General features: G+C 41.1%; 1 protein-coding gene across 2 annotated transcripts in view; it reads right to left on the bottom strand.

Annotated features, from left to right (window-relative positions):
* The window catches only part of spns2 (spinster homolog 2 (Drosophila)), a 90909-nt gene that overhangs the window by 58243 nt on the left and 11735 nt on the right, over nucleotides 1-20931 (bottom strand). For both annotated transcript variants that reach the window (XM_034682932.1, XM_034682931.1), the window contains exon 2: nucleotides 5403-5468. In XM_034682932.1, coding sequence (XP_034538823.1) covers nucleotides 5403-5468 — 66 coding nt within the window. The remainder of the gene's footprint in view (nucleotides 1-5402; nucleotides 5469-20931) is intronic.

Raw genomic sequence — 20931 nt, 5'->3', positions numbered from 1 at the left:
GTGTTGAGTCTGACTGACCCCAATAACTAAACTACTGAAGCAGTGGTGGATAATTAGCGTGCCAGCCTCTATTGTCAGGAGTAATTCAACAAATGAGAGGGATAGGTTGGATTCTTTTGATGTGGGGTTAGTGTATAACCTGCAATAGATATCAGTCAGTAAGCTGTTTGACCGACGTACTGACAGGGAAGTGAAGAGTCAGTGCCAAATGAAATACACCAGGGCAAAGGTGTATTATGAAAACATTTAAATATCCCTATTTATTCAACAGGAATCTCACCAGTCATTGTAAGTTACTAGTTTGTCATTCCCCTGCCCCTGATTGTGGAGTCACATGATGATCCAAAAGCTCTCTTTGCTTTTTAGCCAGTTAACAGCAGTCAGCTACCATAGAGTCTCTTCATGTGGGAAACACAGTGGATAACTGGCTCATTCACCAGCTGATGAGCTAGCGGCCAGCGCAGACTGTATAGCTTTAATGACTTGGCATTTGCAAACCCCTTGCTCCTCTCTCAGCACCACACTCTTGTCCAAATATGGTTGCTCTTGGCTCTGAAAATCCAACATGACAACGGCTACAATGCCTGCTAAAGCCTTGCTGTCTTTACTCCGGTTTGCTTCTCCAAACAGGTGCTGTGAACTTCAGGTAATACACTCCCTGTTGAAAAGAACCTCAGGTAACCCCAAAAGTCCAAACTTTCCTCCTTAGATGTACTTTCCACTTTGCCTCAGAGCAACAACCTCAGCATGTTGACAAAAGGAAAAAGCCATCACAGTGATTTTTTCTGTCTGCTTAACAAAAAAGCTTCCCCTCTAACCAAAGGTAACACCATCCAAGTGAACCCCCCTCTCCCCTTCCATTAACCTTTGGTGCCCTGTGCACCCTCAGGAGAAGTCCTGTTCACAGCTGCGTGTGAGTGTCATTTACCTGGGATAACCACAGCCTAAGGGCCATTAGCGCAACGGCCTGTCATTTCCACTGTGGGAGCAAAGTGTCCCTGTGCTCTGACAGGTCTGCTGAGCTCAGGTGAGACCATCACCTGCATGCTGATGGACAGGCCGGGAAGCTCCAGGCTCAACCATCATGCCTTTACCCAAACCTGACTGACAGCTTCTAACACCTCATCCTCTTACACAGAGAGCTGAGACTTCTTACCTCAGGCAGGAGTGACACACGTGCACACAAACACATGCACATACCATCAGTCAGTTTGTGTTGTGTAGGCTGCTTTTGAAGGGGTCGATGTTGCCAAATAATAAAAATAACTGGTGCTGCTGCGTAGGCTGAGCTCACCACAAGGTATTTTCCATGTGTTGTCCTTTAGCATGACAACACTGGTTTACACCACCGCTCTGCAGAGAGTATTCTTCTCACCGAGCACACATTTAGTCTAAAGACGTGTTGGTCGTCCTGCAAAAAGGAGTGATAATTCTATCTTTCTTTTCTAGGAATAATCTGGGATATCTAAGGGTTGAACCACACTCTGAACAAAGCCTCTGCTATTCTGCTACTTTATAACTTCCAAACACATGATGGATTTTTTGTTAACTAAAGCTAAATATGTTGGCTTCTTGGCCTGCAGCCTTTGGCCAATTAAGCCCCCCAAAAACACTGGAGAAACACTGAGTTTGGAAGTGAAACAGCTCTTTCAGTGGTTTTCTGGTTTTAAATAGCTAGTCGGACTGACTGAGGGAAAAGGAGACATCTTTGGATAATTCGGCTCTTGGTACAAATATGAAAAAACAATCCTGGACTTAAAACCACACATGAACAAGTTAGTGTAAGCTTCCCTTGCAGACCATGGTATATCTATGATATCTATCTATTTTCTAAAATAAAAAATTGGAGTCTTCTTGGGTTCTTCTTGGCTGATAATTTGAATCTTTAGTTTTTCATGGTAATCTTTTAAAAAGTAAGCCAAGGAGAGTCAAGTTTTCTACTTTACTTGATAAGAACCTACTCAACAAAACATCACTTTACCAGTTTCCACTGGAAGGAGGTAAAATTATCTAATGATATTTACAAATCTTCATACTGTTCTCAGAAACTTGCATTTTTTTAGTCAAAATTCGACAAAACAGATGTTTTTTTTGGAGGGAAATAACCAAAAAGCAAACACTGCAGCAGGGCTGAAGGGTTCCCTCACTCAGGCTAATATTTCCCAAAGCAAACAGCCTGTCAGTAACTTACAGATATGGGAAATTTTTCATTCCAGTAGTCCTGATCATGAGCCAAAGAAAAGGGTCAAAACCATCTTTTCCCGAGAGCAGGGTTCATAAAGTGATTCTGACTCACACTCCTGTTTGTTCTGGATTCTGAAGAGTGTGGTCAGTGTTTGTTTTTTAAGTGTTAGGATGACCTGGCAGCAGTGAGAGAGAGAGAGAGAGAGAGAGAGAGAGAGAGAGAGAGAGAGAGAGAGAGAGGAGAGAAAACCTCTGCACACACAACACCCACTGACTGTGAAACACCTACGTGGGCAGTTTATGTTCCCAGGTGACTAAAGCTGCCAGGACAGAGGCAGAGAGGAAGGCAGAGCTGGCCTGGACTGCAGGTGCTCACAGAGAGAGAGATTGTTCCCTTTGGGTACAGATGTGGGGGGTTGGGGAAAACTAGAGGTTGCATATTGTAAACATACACACACACTCCCTTCAAGCACTCTGATTACGTCAACCTCCTAACCTCTTCTTCACACCTAGGCTCTCCGTCTGCACCCACCCGCTCTCACAGCTCACGGCCCCGACTCCTAGCATTCCTCAGGCCAGTGTGAGGAAGAGGTCGCCGCCTGGGGATCAGGGGCCAAGCGGAGTCTGAACCATGACAGGCCGGGACACGCAGGACTAACCAAACAAACTGCAGACCTGCATTTTAGCTGAGCATGGAGGGTAAACCAGCTACACATGCCCCTCTATTAACAAGCCTTGTGTGTGAGTGTGTGAGCTAATACAAACACAATTAAGAGTCAAACACCTCTTTATGCTTCCTGTTTCTTTTAAAGATTTCATACAGATCGTCTGCTGCAGAAGGAGCTGTTAAGAAAATAAATTACTTGCAAGCATCAGTTCATTTTCACAAATACTTACAACCTTCAAAAAATCTGACCTATGTTTGTCTTCTGTGGAGTGAGTCAAGGAAAAAATGCAGGAAATGTAGGATCAGAGAGGGGCCAAAATTCCGAGCTCTTCATTTTAAGTTTATCTTATTCTAATGATAGGAACAAAAGTTTTAAACTTTGGATTAGGATACATGCAGTCAACGAAAACAAAAGCTTTTTCAGGTCTAAAAAGCCTATGCAATGAAAATGAAAGAGTGTAATTGGTTTACAAAGACAGGACCTGGGAGTTTTTCTTGCTTAGCAGCCTGGGAAGGCATCACATGTAAAAGTCTGATGTGAATTCATTTGTTTCCTGCCACCAGACTTTTTTATTCTTTGACTGCTGCTGCTGCAAAAAATCCCCAACAGCTTTAAAAAAGAGTTGAAGGAGAAACATGTAAAGAGGAGGCGTTGTTCGAAATTTAGAGGCTTCATAATGCAGTCAAAGTGGAAATGACATTTTGGAAAGGATGAAATGTCTCATTTACTGAAAAGTCAACAGAAGTTAAAACACTGATTTCTTTTTCCTGATGGATATTTTTGTCCTGAACACACCATTCAGCTCACTGAACATCACGTGAAGGAGGAAAAGACTGGCCTGTATTCTCCCCTCCTCAAACTCAAACACACTCACTCAGGCTCAATGGCACTTTGTGTGCAGGTTTGTGTTTGTGTTTGAATCACTTTGAGAGCATGGAGACAAGACCTGGTCCTGTCCTCCAATACGAGGTCTTTGCAAGGTATCTACCTAAAAGGTAAATTCATTGGGGTGTGCAGAGTGGAACAGGAAACCCTGCCCTGAGTCCTCAGACGCTCCGGGTACATACATGAAGCCCGCCTGGCTACGAACTGTGTTTTTCTTTCTGTTGACCTGCTGCTGCTGCTGCTTCTGTTGCAAGGACGTCTCAACTGTACCTGTCATATACTGATGCTAAGTAAATACTGCCTACTTCTAATTAAAGGTATGATATGGAACACATCCATTTTAAAATGCTGATAAAACTCCTTGACCTTTGCATTACATTTAGTTTAGTTGTGTACTTAAATGATGCCCCAAATGTTGCCCACCTGTAGAAACATAAGAAAGTGCTGAACATTAGGAGCAGTCTATATAAATTAACATTACTGGTGGCTGCATCATTGTAATGAATTAGAATTCATGTGAATACAACTTTGAAACTAGAACCAGCCTGCCAGAGTCACAGAAATGTTAAATGGACTCCACTCATGTAGTGCTTTTATAGCCTTCCAACCACTGAAAGCTCTTCATCCATTCATGCACCTCACTGATGGCAGTGGATGCTACAGGTTCAGGGTCTTCTTAAAGGACACCTGGACATTTAGAATCTGAAAGCTGCGGCTCAATCTGCCAATACAAAGGCAACCCACCTTAACACCCAGCCGAGCCACTAAACCATTTCACTGACAATGCCGTCTCTTTAACAATGAAGACAACAATACCCATAGCTCCATGTGTGATTAATCTACATCTTATGTTGCTGAGGGATTTCTAGTGAAATAAGTTACATTTAAATGTGGTTAAGCTTGGTAATAACCAAATATTCTAAACAATACTGAAATTAAATAGACAAAAACATGCTCCTTGATATGGTAAATAATCCAGTCTCTCCCCTGCTATGCCTCGGTTACTACCCCCAAAGCCAGCACAGCAACGGACCACTTGGTCCCATCATTACACCTCTATGATGTTTATATAGAAGACGGTAAGTCACATAAGTATAGTGCCTTGAACTGGCAATATAGAAAGTGCTATTAAACTTAACAATCAACCTTTCAGAGATTAGAGTAGCTCTTTGTTTTTTAGTATGGCCAAAATAATCAGTTTTCTCTTAAGGGGGTTGTACATGTGGATTAGAGGCATTAAAAATGAGTCAATTTTTATCTTTGTCCTGAGAAAACTAGAGTGGGTTTCCTCTGAAATGGGATTAAAGTGTGTTATTTGTATGGATTTGAAGTAAAAGTAAGTAATTTGTGGGCTGATCAGTGTGTTAAAAACCCCCTGATGTGTATCATTTCTTCAGAAAACAAGTGCTATCAGTATCTCTGAACAGAGAAACCCTTTGATTTGTTTATCAAAAGCACAACATAGCAAACATGTCTGCTGTAAACTGATACTCAGCTTGTGTTTGAGTGCAGACAGATTGAGCCTCTGCCTTTCATTTCCCATCAATTTAGCTAACAACAAAACACCAGACTCACTCTATAATTGCTCCCATCACTTTGAGAATGTGTTTGGGTGTTTAGCAAACATTCTTCACACGCATAATTATGGGATTAGAGGAGACTCACCTGTTTGCAACAAGCCAATTCCACTGTCTGTGACATCGTAGTGCCGCTGGATGTCCTGGAGAACACCTGCGAACAGAGGGGGGGAATCATCAGTGTGGTTTCAGACATCATAATAGCAATAGCAATTTTATTTATAAAGCACAATTCATAACACGTAAGCTCAATGTGCTTTACATGGAGAATTAAAAACATAAAAACATAAAAAAATTAAAAATTAAAACATAGACAAACAATAGATACACCCAACATACATCAAACACAGCATACAGAAATCTAACAGACAGCAAGTGTTGCTGCACATGCAGCCAGTCACAACAGTCTTATATCATTCACACGCTTTGGAAAATAAATATGTTTTCGGTTTTGTTTTTAAAGTTGACACATTTGTGATGGACCTTAGTTCATAACAATCTTAATGACTTTAAAAGACTGGACTCTGTTTGACTTAATGCTGAATAGGTTGTTTGCATATGATGTAATTTCCGTTGCGTGGCAGTGGCGCGAAATGCAGATGGGGGTCAGGAAGGGATTTGCAGCAGTCTGCGCATGCACCTAAACACAAGAAAAATGCCTACGGTTTGCGTGTGTGGTGACCACACACACAGTTAAAGTTATATATGTATGCTGTATATATGTATCTATGTATAAGTAGCTACCTGAAGTCTGGAGGACGAGGTAGTTAGTGATGTCAACGGCAGACACATTCAGAAATAAGCTCGGGTCAGTTAAAAAATCATAAGTCCTCATGAGAGGAGGATCTCTTCTGACATAATACAGATTTTTTTTCGGTATCGCTGTCTTATTACGGTGTCTAGAGCCGCACAGTACGGGGTTTCCTCGGTTGCGTCCATTCTGAAATTTACTTCCTGACCCCCATTTGAATTCCACACATCACTGGCATGACGTTACTGCGAACAACCTATTAATTGTCAGTCCTTTGTGGCTTATTATCATTATTGAAGGAGATGATGGACAGACAGTTACTCTGCAGCTATTATTCACTTTTACTGACATCCCTAAAAACTAATATATGCCATGATAAGTGCTCTCTTGGCTGCTGCACAAGGATTTCACTGCAGATTGTTGCACAGGGATCATTTCTGGCATTACATTTTCAAACACCTTCTGATTAACAAACAAATACACCATAACAAAGTAATCCAGCACTCTGTACAACCCCCCCCCCCCCCCCCCCCCCCCCCCCCCCCGCTAGCTTGTGCAAGCAAGTGTGGGCAGCAGCTCCATAGAAGCCTGGAGTTGATTTTGGTTTTACTGGATGAGGCTTTCTGCAGCCGACGTGTGCAGTCAATATTTCAGTCACACAGACACATAGCAGCACCAAAACCACGAGCTCTTTGAAGTCGTCTCAATCGTGTTACTGTAACCCGAGAGCAGATATGCAGGAATGAAGCATCTTCACATACTGAGCATGTTTCTGATGCCAAAATGAAGTGAACGACACCTGCTGCCCAGAGAAACACATGAGAACAGCTGAATATCTGCTCATCACAACCATCGGCTGTATTTACAGTTGTATGGGTGTACAAAAGTGAAGCCAAAACACTCCCACGATGAGCGCTGATATCTTTCACCAGTAATGTCTTTTGAAACACAGCGTGAGCAGAAAAAATTACCTGAACAGGCAGAGTTGAGGTTACAATGTGCCTGCTTGTTATTTAAGTCAGCCCAGCCTCTAACTGTGCCTACTTTTGCAAACTTGTAGCACTAATATCTTAAAAATGAATGAGTTTTTAAAAATATCCCCATACAGTGTGTGTGAATAGAGAAATTAGCTATTCAGACAAAGCCTATTTCCTACCCTGCTGTAAACATCTTTGACTTTTTAGGCCTATATGTTGATGGGGTTTCCTTAGCATTATCCTCAAGTGGACACTTGAGATACTGCATTTTTTAGCACTGCCACACTAGCTTAATTTTTCAACCCTGGAGGCTGCCATTGATCGCTACAATTTGAGAGCGTTCTTTCTAGCTTCTCGGTTAACCCAGCAGGAGAAAATCTCATAAAGTTTTTATCACATCATAAACATCAGAGGATGAAGATGAAGTTTGATGTTTGATGTTTGATGAACCAAACAAATTTAAGCTCCAGTTAACAAGGAGCAACAAGTTTCATCAAATGAATTTTTCTCCCTCATGAGACCAGCAGCCTGTAAAGGTTCAAAGTCCTATTTTCTAACTGAATAGATAAAGACTGGAATAACACATGTCTGGAGATGAAATCCCTGCAATCCAGATGCACTGTGTTGTGCTTGGTAGTGCTGGCTGACTCTCTGAGAAGCTAGCAGCGCGGTTCTGGGGATTGCAACACAACTCATGAAAATGGAACAGCAGCATGACTAACATTTTAAGGAGCTGGCTGCATCTGTCTGCTCCTCTCTCTCTCTCTCTCTCTCTCTCTCTCTCTCTCTCTCTCTCTCTCTCTCTCTCTCTCTCTCTCTCTCTCTCTCTCTCTTAGAGGTGCAGACCAGAGTAACCCAACATAACCTGACCTCTACGGCGCACCTGAGCATCAGTGACTTTAACTTATGAGCAATGAACGAGGGAGTGTGAGGGCTGAACACAAGAAGAGAAAAAGATTTATGTAAATGAACTTTCAGTTTGAGTGCCAGGTATGAGATATAATAAATCAGAGAAGGAAAACTTTTGGAGGATGGAGTGAAACTTTCAGTAAAGTGCCAAGTAAAATAAATAAAAAACACATTATTTTGTATTATGAAAATGAAAACAGACCTTCAGTTTAAGTCCCACTTATCAGAGAAAAATAACTTAGATAAGATTTTGGGGGGAACTTTGAGTAGAAAGCCAACATGTTGAGAATAAAAACAAAAGGTGAGTCTGAGGTTGAGATTAAAGTTTGAAATGTTTTTGTACCAAAATCAAACTCTGTCTGACTTTGGGTGTCCTCTAAATACACTCCATTTAACATTTTGATTTGTAAAAGAACCATCAAGGAGAAGACAGGAGCAAGCTGCACTTTTACCAGACACCTGCAGGATGCACCTTAAAGAGTGAGAGATCCTAAAATAAGCTCATGGATTATTGATAGTGTTACTTTTAAAAAGCTAACAATAATGTCAGCAAGTGACTCAACCACTTGGTACAAGATGTTTGGTCAGTCAAGACAAGAGTGGCATGATTCAGATTTCCCATGACACACTGTCAGTGTTGTAACTTCATTGACAAGTTAAATCTCCAAACACATGGTCAGAATCTAATATTTATAAATGAAATGTGTTTTCTACACATCATAAAGGTCCCACAGAGTCAGTCCAGGTTCCTACTGTGAATAGTTTGGAGGGAAACAGCAGTTCTCCTTAAAATAAACAATAATATTGATAATGAGGACTCAACTCTGACTGAAACTCAGACTTGAACACTGAGACTCAACTCTGACTCCAGGTCTGTTGATGCGACTACAACGCTGCATGTAAGCCTTCCCTTTTTCTGAACATTTTCACACTCTCCTGAAATGGACTTAAGAAAAATCTTCCCTCCTCTCTTCCTTTTTTATATACATGGCTCTAAAAGTCTCCCATTATAAAGTCCCAGCACTCTCAGGGAATGTTAAATAGAGTAAGACGAAAAGAGATCACAGTCAGACAGATCATTAACTGCATCCAGATTAATAGATGTGGTTGTTTCTGCTGTGCTCGACACTGGCTCTGTGTCTCTGTGTTGTCTGCCTGTCAACGCAGTGAGACAGCATGTTTTAAGTCAGGTTAGACTGAGACATGCGTCAGATTCCTGTTAACTGAGTCAAAGCACCTGCTCTCATTCTCACACTGCAGGCAGCATTCCTGTTTAAGCCCGACTCTCACACCTCTGCAACGTGTTTCTCTTTCTTAATGAAGTGGCTTAAAGGTGCTGGTCAGCTCCCAGTTTCACTGAAACTCACTTCTCACTCTCCTACGCCATCAATTATTAGCCGGATGGGGATTTCTCATCATTTCCTCAAAAACATTCAACATTTATTGCTTAAATTTGCTACACCAGCTTAGCTTTGACACATGGCTTCTGTTTTTCCTGTTCGTTCTCACAGCAATCACTGCACACAGTTATGTTGCAATTCTGATACAACCGCCTCCAGGCAGGTTAGAGTCACTTTGCATTTCTATTGCAGGCTAACTAATCTCAGTTCATTTCCACCACATGTTAAGGTGTGTTATGGAAGAAATCAGATCACATGTTGCTGCCCCTCAGGGGATTAATGCATTCTGTTGTCAAAAGCGGGACACACAATAAAAAAAGTAGGACACAAACAAACTTGCATAAACACTTCAATCTTAAACACATCAGACTGACATCTCTGCATCTCCACACTGTCTGTGACAGCAACTCCTCGCCCCCTGTCAGGCCTGTCAAACAGCAACAACAGTGTTTAACAGTGTACAGTACAACTGCAGCTGTACACCAATTAGCCTGGACACACACACACACACATGCACACAAATATATACACACTGACACATACACACAGCCTGCTGGGAGGGGGATTCCTACACCAGATGGTGGAGCGTCCCTCCTGGACAGAGTCTGGATTGTCTGAGCCACACCCGTCTATGCTTGGCACACAGTTACAAGACAATTAATAAAGGTGGAGCTGGAGAAATGTGGCTTACTGTGAGATTATAGGATGGAGGTCAAACTAGATCTACTGTGTGATAAAGCTCTGTTTGGATAAGATCAGATCTGCTACATGTCACATCTCTATTGCCTCAGTTAAGTATGGTTCATGTGAAGTAAGTGATCAAAGCAGCAGTTTTTATTGTACTTGATTCAGAAGCGGTGAGCTGTGTAATGTACTGAGCTAATCTGTGAGGGATTATAGAGAGCCAGCAGCTCTGTGTTTGTGTAGCAGACTATCTCAACTATCATCGCTGCTCTCAATGAGGCCTTTTAAAGCCTGGCAACAAACTCTGTCCCTTTAAATCATCCAACTCCTGGCCTTTCTTTCCCTCTCCTACATTTTGTTTCCCTTTTTGCAGCGTTTTACCTTCTTTTTCTCCTGAGGCAAACTTAAACTTCTTCTTTGTTTTTGTGTTTTTGAGGAAATCTGTTGATTGTGTGTTATGAGGACAAAGACATTCAGTAATGTTTTCATTGGTGATGGATTACAACCTTCACCCAAGCAGGCTGCACCCATTTCAGTTGCCATGGTGATGCAGTACGAGCACTCAAAAAGATAAAGGTCAAGAGACCACAAAGCAACTCAGCCTTCAAAATCTCCAAACTGTCTTTTTCTAACACTGGGCTATACACTCTCAGTTTTTGGCATCTGCAGACATGTTCCTCTAATACACAGCTTTTTAAATGACAATAATAAAAGATGACAGCATCATAGTAACAGTACAAAGAGGGATATGTTTACATTACAGCCTGATATCAGGTAACGCTGTAGTTGTGGCATTATTGCAACTGTAACCCATCGGATCCAGTAAGGCGAACAACGTTAATGAGTTTGTGAGTGTCAGGCCTCCAGGGGTCTGAGCTCATCTGAGCGTGATGCCAAGCGAGAAACACGGCAGGAATGTAGATCTTCCTGACGGCACACAACAATTACAGCAGCTACGTCCATCTTCATTTAAGGTAAAAGCATTTTGTAGGCCACTCCCTCTAACACATATACACACAACAGCGCCTTCATACCATATTAGGAGAAAAATTAAACATGAACAAGCTTCAGGAAATGGGGAGTTACCAGTCCAGACCAAAACCAGGTACAAAGACGCACTTCCTTTTCTAGCTTATTAAGATTGGCAAAATATCGTCCAGTCCGGATGCGCACAGGAATCTGTTGAAATTAAAAGCCACAGTTTTGAAGAGCTCAGTTTCACTCTTTTTGGCAGCACCTGTCGTAATGAACTCTAATAACAGGTGTGCATTTTAAGCCAATTTTTAGTCATAAATGAGAGCACTTTGGGGCTCTGGCTCAACCATAGACTGTGTCAAACATGGACGTAGTCTCAGTGACATCAATGAGTGGTCTCTGAAGCAATGTTTTGAAGCTGATCAATGGTGTTTGCCATGTTGGCCAATACGGTGGTGCAGTTTGTCACTGCCTCATGTTTGTTTCCTTCAATTTGGTTGACGTTTCTTAGACTGAGCTTCTTGTGTGTTTTAATATTCCTTGCTAATTACTGCACTGTTTCCCCACTTCTCGTCTTCTTCTCTCTACTGATGACTGGACAGCTATTAACCCCTAATCTAAAGTGTTATGCTCTTCCAATAAATTGAGAGTAATATTACACATTTCCTCCATGAAGTTTACTGATGCTAACAGAAGGTAACTTTTTTTTATCACATTGTCAATCATAAACAGCACTAAACTAGATGTGCTGTAACTCCCCTAACACCTTTGTTATTGAGAATTAATAAGCAATGTTATTGGGTTTCGACCAATCAGCATCAAGTATTGAACACAGCTGGGGGATTAGTAAGAAAGATTGGGAATAAGGTTTTTTTTACAATTATTTGTGTGACTGACTGAACAATGTTCAGACTGTAACTCAAGTTAGGCCATTTAATTGTGATTTAATTGTGATGCTGAACTGTAGACTCAGTGTGTCTGCCGTCAATCTCAGTGGACAGAGAGAGTTGGGGCTCACACTCACTCCAGCCTCTTATAAAGTCTTCCTTTATGACTATTTTTTTCAGTGTAGTTCAGGAATAAATGGCTCATGAGTGAATGCTACAAATGCTGCATTAAGAGCAACATTCATCAACATGAATGGCACTTTCTTTAGTCTCTGCTGCCATTTTAAAGCCAACAGCACAGCATTTACAAACTGAACAGCCTAGAGGGAGGATTCAATTCAGCTCCAGGAGACTGAGAAAAACAAGTTTTCATTCTATCAGCAAAAAAACAATTCATTTTGAACTATGACTCCAAAGGACAAGACACCACAGAGAGATGTTTCTGCATTATTTGATCTTAATTTGCTCAAAGCCTTCAGTTGAAACATGATGTCATGTTCAGGAAACATTTAAATGAAGAAACAGCATGCTGTTTTTGCTAACCCAGCTTTTGGCAGTGACGCACGCTGCCAGAATTACTCCTCCGGGACCACCAAACACTAACACATACACCAAAAGTGAACACACACACACACACACACACACACACACACACACACTCACACACACACACATACTCAGAACTCCATCAGCGTTAAGAGGACAGATTTCACGTCAAATCCCCAACAGAGACCCGAGGATCTCTGGCCCCCCCTCGGATCTATTTCTGCTCAGAGAAACTAGGCTAAGAGGAAGGAGAGGATGGCGGTCCAAATTAACGGTGACAGTGTCAAAGAGACGGGAAGAGGAGAGGAGTCATGGGGAGCAGAGAAAGACGAGGTGGTGTCTACAATCAACTCAGTCTGCCTTTGTATTGTCTTGTACATTTCCATTGTTTATATATATAGAATATGAGGGTGTGTGTGTTCCCCTTTCCCCTGGTTTCACTGCATGTGTTTGTGTGCTCTAAGTGAGAGGGAGCCAATGGATGGAAGTTGTTCATTCTGGCCCGAGTGTGGCGGGCAGCGGTGAACCGCTCTGCTGATGTGGACCAATCTTTCCCCTTCATTCCTGTAGAAGGGTGATTCCTTTTCATGTGTCGCTCCATCAGTATAAATAGTCTGGGAAGGGAAATGGGGGGGGGGGCAGCGTAATGAGTGTGGAGAAAGTGCATCTTTTCTGGTTGTTTTGTGACCAATTTCTGGATTTAAGCAAGCAGAGGGCCTCAGACTACAGCGAGGAGAAAGCTAACCACAAATATGCCCGACTGTGGCCGGCGGGCTCCTGACCGACTGCTCTCCTCCCTTGCCATGTGGCTGCAGTGGGCGGGGGAGTGCTTTTTCCATTCCACTTCCTCTCCCCGCCACACAGAAAGGAAACGTGCTGCAGATGTCTGGGAAACTGTGAGGAGCCGCCTGCACGGGAGGACTTTCAGAGTTTGTACAAGGGGATGAAATCAGAAAGAGACGAGGGGTGTGAGTGTGCTGGAAAGTTCAAGTTGAACATATGAAACCACTTGTACTGCAGACTGTGTGAGAAGCACCATAACATCAGCTCAGAGGCTACTGTTTGGAAGTACAACATTAAAAACAATCCATATTAAATCAAGCTGATTAAAGGTATCATGTGTGAATTACTAGCAGTATTATTGAGTGATGCTTTTTTGAGGTGTAGTGCAACAAGAAATGCAGCACTGCACCAAAGCTACAACTAATGGTTGCATTCATCACCAGTTCATGTTATTATATTCTGATATTCAAGATTAAACATTGTTTAAGAGAATTCAAAGAGATGTCTTAAGATTGCCAAACAACAGGAAACAAAAGACTATTTTTGTCTGACTAAAATGACAAAGAAACCTAATAGTTTCATATAAGAAGCAAAACATACTAGTAGAAAAAACTCCTCCTTAGTCTGCATGATGTGGAGGTCGGGCTGTCAAATTCAGGAAATTACATCTGACAATATTATCCTTGTTGCTCATTCATTTTGTTTAGCTGTATTTTCATTATTGATTCCTTATTTGGACCTCTTCACTTCCATTAGTGCTGTGGGTCTGCTCAGCTTAAAGTACTGTGTGTGTGTGATAAAGTTGTCTAAAGCTGTATTCAGACTGACATTACAGGACTGTGTCCACTAACCCCAGCTGTGAACCTTATGCAGTTCAGAATTTTTATCTCTCAGTGTCCTATTGATTGCTGCACTAACAGCACACCTGGATGGAAATAGTTCAACGTTTGAAACACTGCCACACTCATCAATGTCACTTCTTCATCATCAACCAATCAGACTTCTGATGTGATTTTTTTAAACTACAATGTCTGGGGTCCATAAAGAGGATATACTAACAACACTTGTTTGTCAAGGTGCAATTATCAGGTTTTGAGCTGCTGCTAGTGTTCGTCTTTGTTGTACTTTGCTGGTTTGGCGTCAACTGTTGGCTTCACTGCTCAACACAGCCCCCACGATTACTGATGGTGCTGCAGCATTTGGTTTGGTCAGAAGGCTACATTTGTATTTGTAATCAAATCGGACATAGAGCATAAATGCTCAAAGCGCTGTATTTTAGCATCTAACAAGCTGTGTTGATGTACATTTAGTCTTAGAGGATCATAGTGCAGCTTTTAATCTGCAGAACAGAAATCGAACATTAGACAACTTCCCCATTCGAAACAAAGACTGTAAAAGTCAAGACAACTTCTGGTTTCAGTTCTTGTTCAATCTTTTTTTGGATGACTTGTTACTTGAAATGTTACTCATTTCTATGAATCTAGACTTTTAATTTTTTTAAATGGAGATCATTCCACCACATTTAAATTGAAAGTACAACAAGCTATGGCAATGGCTCATCATTACTAACTAGGAACTAGGATGAAAAAAGTGTGTTAGTGCAAATAGAACTGACAATTTCGGTTCATGTTTCTGTTCTTCAATTTGCTGCTTCTGCAGTGTCCTCTCTTGACAACGTACCTCTATGAAATGATGCTAGCACACCAATCTATTGTACCAGGTTAAATATATTCAGATGAGATAAGAAGTGTGTGTGTGGATGAATATGCTCTTACATTTGAGACAACTTTCACTCTAATCTTCTAAATTTGTGACAGACAAATTGGGTCAAAATCAAATTAGATCAAATTAGAGGCCTGCAGGTTTGACAGATCAACCACTCTGATTAATAGAGCTGTTTTTAATCCTAATTTTATCTCACTAATCAAAGGCTCGAATTCAGCTGAGGGGCTGTGGTGCATTAGTCCCAGCCAGTGCGTGCTAAATATTTGATGGTAGAAGAGAGGATGCATAGTGAGGCATCGAGGGAGCAGACTTAAACCTATAGCTCATCAATAATAGATCTGGGGCTAGCCCACTTGTTCGTATGAGATAATGCATTAGATGTATTGGAAAGAGACGCAGTGAAGCGCAGCAAAGGTATTTGAGACGAGATGAGACCGTCTGACTGCCAGGGGATCTCCGCGAGCTGCACTCGTTCACACTGGCGTCTCTCAGGAATACTGAACAGCAGTTGAACTCAACCTTGAATGTGGAGCGTTATTTCAGCGGAATTTTGAAAAGGAGCCACGTTTAACCGGAGAAAATCACAGAGAGAGGCTTAAACTGTGTCCAGTTTTATGTCATAGAGGAGTGATTTAGTCAGTGTCCTTTTCACAAACCCACAAAAGTGCCCCCGAGGTTCACAAACCATTTAAACATAATCCCCGAAAACAGTAGGAACCAAATAAAGGAGTATCCACGGCGGCTTTAAGCCTTTTATACAATAAACACTCAAACATGCACTGTCTGAAACAAAGCAGCATTTTAGGAGCAGGATGAAAAAAGAGCTCTGAACTTTTCAAACAGGCATCATAACCAAAGGTCAACAGAGGAAACAATCACACAAACACTCAGGTTTAAGCTCTCTGATGATGCTGCATATGACATAACAACTTAAAACTAGCGGCTGTGTTAGGCTGTGCTCAGAAAAATAAGTGCTTTGTGCTAAATGTTAACATCAACATGCTAAAAAGGTGCACATAAAGACCATGCTAATAAACTCATATTAAACACATGTTCTTTTTTTAATTTTTCCACAGTCCACAATGCTGTGAGCTTTTCAAACACAAGAGCAGTGTAAAAATCCGCCTCATCACTCTTTGATTTATCAAAAAGAGTCACGTACATACAGCTGATGGTCACTGGTCCATCTCTTTTCCATCATGTGTTGCACTGATCAGTTTATATCCGCTAAAAATAACGCAATTAATGCCTGAAAATGTGTTTTCTCATTTTGCTGATGAGCTCACTGTGTATTCATCTGCACTGAACTCCCTTTGAGGTGAGTGGGAGGTACTGAGTGTGTGAATCAAGCCAGTATAATATACATATGAAAAATATACATTGTGGGATAACTTTCTGCATTATTGCAATAAGAAGTGCCATAAACAAATTTTAGAGTGCATATTATCCATAACTCATACTTTCTACATCTACTCACTAATCAGTTTATTTTAAAAAATATTCCCGTTTGTCAGTTTCTCAAAAACCTTTTTTTTTAACCACAAAATTGACACAATTTTTTAAGGTTGTGAAAAGGGGGACATTTTAAGTGGATGGTGTTGCTACAGGAAAATGTATTATAGTGATGTGACTTATTAAAGTTCATCCTCTGGAGAATCTGAACGTGTCTATCACATGTAAACCCAACTATTGTCTTTATGTCACTATATTGTACAAAAATCCACCTGCTCTTGATGTCATTAATAAAATCAAAGGATCCCCAAACCCACATAGAGCCACCCTCTAAGGAACACAGCTCTCCAGTTGGATGACAGATTTTATTTTTGCACGCATTAGGTACTAAAACAGCAACACCAAACAATCCTGCTGTGCTAATTTTAATCACAGACATGCAAAGCTGTGTCATGTGGGGACAGTTTGTCCATCCAAATAGCGGAATAGTTCACCAACATAACTCTTTGCGTGTCAGTGTGTGTGTGTGTGTGTGTGTGTGTGTGTGTGTGTGTGTGTGTGTGTGTGTGTGCGCGCGCATGTGTGTGTGTGTGTGTGCGAGCATGTGCGTATGTCTGTGTGTCTGTGTGTGTGTGTGTCTCTGTGTGTGTGTGTGTGTGTGTGTGTGTGTGTGTGTGTGTGTGTGTGTGTGTGTGTTTGTGTGTGTGCCAGTGTCAGTCCATGAATTATAAAATCCTGTCAGTAATCCCAGTGCGTTTTTACATAACAGTGTGGAGGATTAAAGTCATTATGTAGTGTTTTTTAATGAGATTTCATTTCTCCTCTCTTACTTTCGTTTCTCTCTGGTTTTATGATGATGTGGAGAATCCACTGAGGGGGGATTGAACATCTTGCTGCATAATTATCATAAACTGTATGCACAGTTAAGACAAGCTCTTACACTGTCTTACTTAATGATTCAGACACGTTTCCTTAATTACATAAAGACAGAGCAGCTTCCCCAAAAATACTGCTGATCTATTATTAAAACCATGATTCTTTACCTATCTGCTTTCAAAGGAGTGTATTTCTGTGCTCTGGACTTGACTTCCCCTTTATTCACTCATAGTGAGAGCTGCAAAGAATAATGATGAGGTGCCCTGAGGCTACCAAACAGACTGTCTACACCTCAGTGCTGTTTCTCAAAAAAATGCAGAAGGTGCAAAGGGACCTCGAGATATGATGAGAAGAGTAGAAAATTGGTGCAGATTTAAATTTTCAGCTCAATTTAGCATCAAACAGTTTCAGCAGCCGCTATCTTCTCTCAATAATCACAAGGCTTATGCTGCACAGAATTGAGAATTGAGAGGCATAAAGAGGCCCAGCTGCTTCAATATGGATCAAATGTATGGATTTTTATTAAAAATCAATACAGAAACATGTTTGTTTACTGGGAATTTCTAGAATACTTTGTTATAATAAATAAATCTGTCTCCTACCATCATTTATCCTGTCAAAAATCACACACAAAAAAACAATTCTGAATATTTTTTTACTAGCATTTAAAAGATTAATTGTGGAAAAAAAATATCTATGATAAAAGAGCCTTGGTTTCATCTTGTCTACACTACCTCACCTCTGTGCTGAAATAGCGTCCATTTTGTTTCAAGGCTGTGTAGCTGGATCGCATTGAGGGCAAGTATGACTGATGAAGACTGGCCGTCTGCCATGTTTACTCTTTATGTTCACAGTGATCATATCTGTCATGAATTAGTTCATTTCTACTCCCACACAGCCATTTCAACTCTCCAAGGCAGCCACCACTGCTCCATAACTGAAGGGACATAACTGTCAGTGCTATCCAGTACAATTAACCATGCATACTGCCTGTGTTGTGAAATGTTTATGACCTTGCCACAACTTTAATGCAATAAAGACTCCTGGGAGTTTATGGATGTAAGTGTCAAACATGTTCTTTCCATCTTCAGGTTTCCTCCAGTGCCTTCTTCAGAACTACAGCCAGACATATAAGAGCATTTACTCTGAGGTGCTGTCAAGATAACCCCTTAATGCATATATCCCTCAGAATCCAATCCTGCCAATGCCACTTTAGCACTGTCTTTTTTGAGGAAGTATAGACTGCAGAAAGGAAGTGGACTTGGACACTGCAATGTCAAATGTTACTTTTTAAGAAGCCTTGAGTTTGGTCATTTGGCAGTCAGCCTCTTGGTTGTTTTGGAGCTATTTGCAAAGATGGATGACATGTACCCACATTCCCCCATTGTACACAAGAGTACATGGGATGCACGGTTAAACAGCTAGACCAACCAATGCCCAATGATACCTTCTTTATAGCATCAAAGGACTCGTTAAAATTAACTTCTCAGAAATTAAACACTTGGACATAAATCAGCGTAATAAGAACTGTCATGACAGAACCAATGTTTGTGGATATGTAAAATATAGTAAACACTAAAATACAAAGGTAAACATAATACCAGCATTTGAGCTTCCCACAAATTAAGTTAAGGTGTTAACTTAAATTCGGGAGCAGGACCACGCCTACACCACACCCTCAATCACCTGACAAGCCTACTTAAACATTGCCAGCCTACTCCAACTGCTTGTCCATGATTCTACTATCCACCCTCCCTCACCTTACTCTACTGCACTTAACCTTTTTCCTTATCCTCTCCTACTCAACTCGTGCTCGCTTCTTCTATGCCCTTGTCCACTTCCAGGTACGGCCTGTGGTCAAGATCAGCTCCGGCAGGATAATGCTGAGACGCCATCCTGAGTCTCCTTCTGCTGGCCACACTACGCACAACTAATTCATTAAATGTTCAAACTTATATCATTGTGTGGCATGGTCCTTGCTAGCGAATAAGTGTTTTCAGAGGACAAAGGTTATTGTGTGAAAACAAAGACTTTACAAACTTTTTAAAAACCAAGAGACTACAATAGCTTCATGCAGTCTATGGGAGGAAGCTGCTAACCTAAAACTCAATTTCATCTCACTTTTTTGGAGGACAGTTTAGTTAAGGCTGAGAGGTTCATCCTTCATTGTCTCATGAATTAGATATGCATCTCATTACTTCCTCTACTGTTTCATCAAACACTCTGAGAAACCCAAATATGTCTCTTTGCACAAACTTATGAAAAATGACCTCAGAAGCTAATTTGAATCTTTGCACAGTCTCAAATTAGAAACCCAATTTAATTTCTTTGGCAATGTTGTTGATAGCATTTTGCGTGACTCAAAGAGAGTGTTAATCAAACTGACCTCCATAACTCACATAGATCCTTTAATCTTAAGGCGTGAGTTTGACTTTGTGGCGTGGGAAAACACACCATAGCATCCTTTTTGTTCCTGTGACTTCCTCCACATACCAGGCCTGCTTCATTAAAGAACGGCCTACATACCTACAGCACAGTACACAGCCTCAGGCCATATGACATTCATTAAGACTACACTTAGAAATATGCAAAGAAGTCTTGAACTGATGTGCTGCCTGAATGCCGACACACACAGCAGGCTGCAGTCCTACCTGTAAGACATCACAGAGGATCAGAGTTTGGATTTGCATGCAAAGCAACAGCACGACTTTGATGAGATTTAACCTGATATAAAGTTTTCAAAGATAAACACATGCAGTCATCGTTTTGTGGTGTTGTTATAACAAGCTGCCTACAGATTTATGTATTTAAATATGCAGCAGTAAACATTTATGGTGCTGTAATAACCCACGCTGTGCAGTGAGGTGTAACCAACCATTCTGGTGTTCAACTGCACTGCAGAAACAAACTCATAGGCTCAGCCTGTCACTGTCTCATCTGCTAATTATCCGACAGTGCAGCTGAAAACAGAACACAGATAAGTCTTTTTGCCCACTAATCAAGCTGCTAAATTAACCAGAATTTAGATGAGAGGCTGTGATGATCAGAAGAGAGAACAAAACCCAGCATTTAGTGAAGTACCTGCACAATATGTATGACAGCAGTGGGGGTTTTCTGCTACCAATACCGGTGTGGAAAATGCCTTCAAATCAACCTAAAAGGTGGCATTGAGAGTGCACAAGTCAATACATTGGCCGAGTGTTGTAAATTATTAGCACTTCCAATCATTGACCAGATTTCTTCGACAAAACAGAAGACCACACAGTAAGAATTTCACAACTACTGTTTTAGGGCAGCAAAGAAGAACGTGTCAAAAATGTCAGAACTTTCAAAATGTAAGCGGTCAATGCTTTCCAACCGGACAAATTAAGGATGAGAAGGTATGAAAGAAGCAGAAACAGACAGACTGAGTTTATCAGCAGGTTTTTGAAGCACCTTTAAACTCCCTATGAGGAGTTTTGAACTTGTTACCAAACAGACTGAAATTGGCAAAGATGTCTTTTCACGACTTAAAATGAAAACGAAACCATCAGCAACAAGATTGACAACTTTTTTATTGCAATTCCAATTCCTGTAAACACTGCTAGGACGTAGATATCAGACCAGACGATTGACAGCATGCTGGAGAAACAGCCTTTTTTTCAATATATCC

The sequence above is a fragment of the Notolabrus celidotus genome, chromosome 5 (assembly GCF_009762535.1).
Source record: "Notolabrus celidotus isolate fNotCel1 chromosome 5, fNotCel1.pri, whole genome shotgun sequence".
Taxonomy (NCBI): domain Eukaryota; kingdom Metazoa; phylum Chordata; class Actinopteri; order Labriformes; family Labridae; genus Notolabrus; species Notolabrus celidotus.
This window is presented reverse-complemented; position numbering and strand designations above follow the sequence as displayed.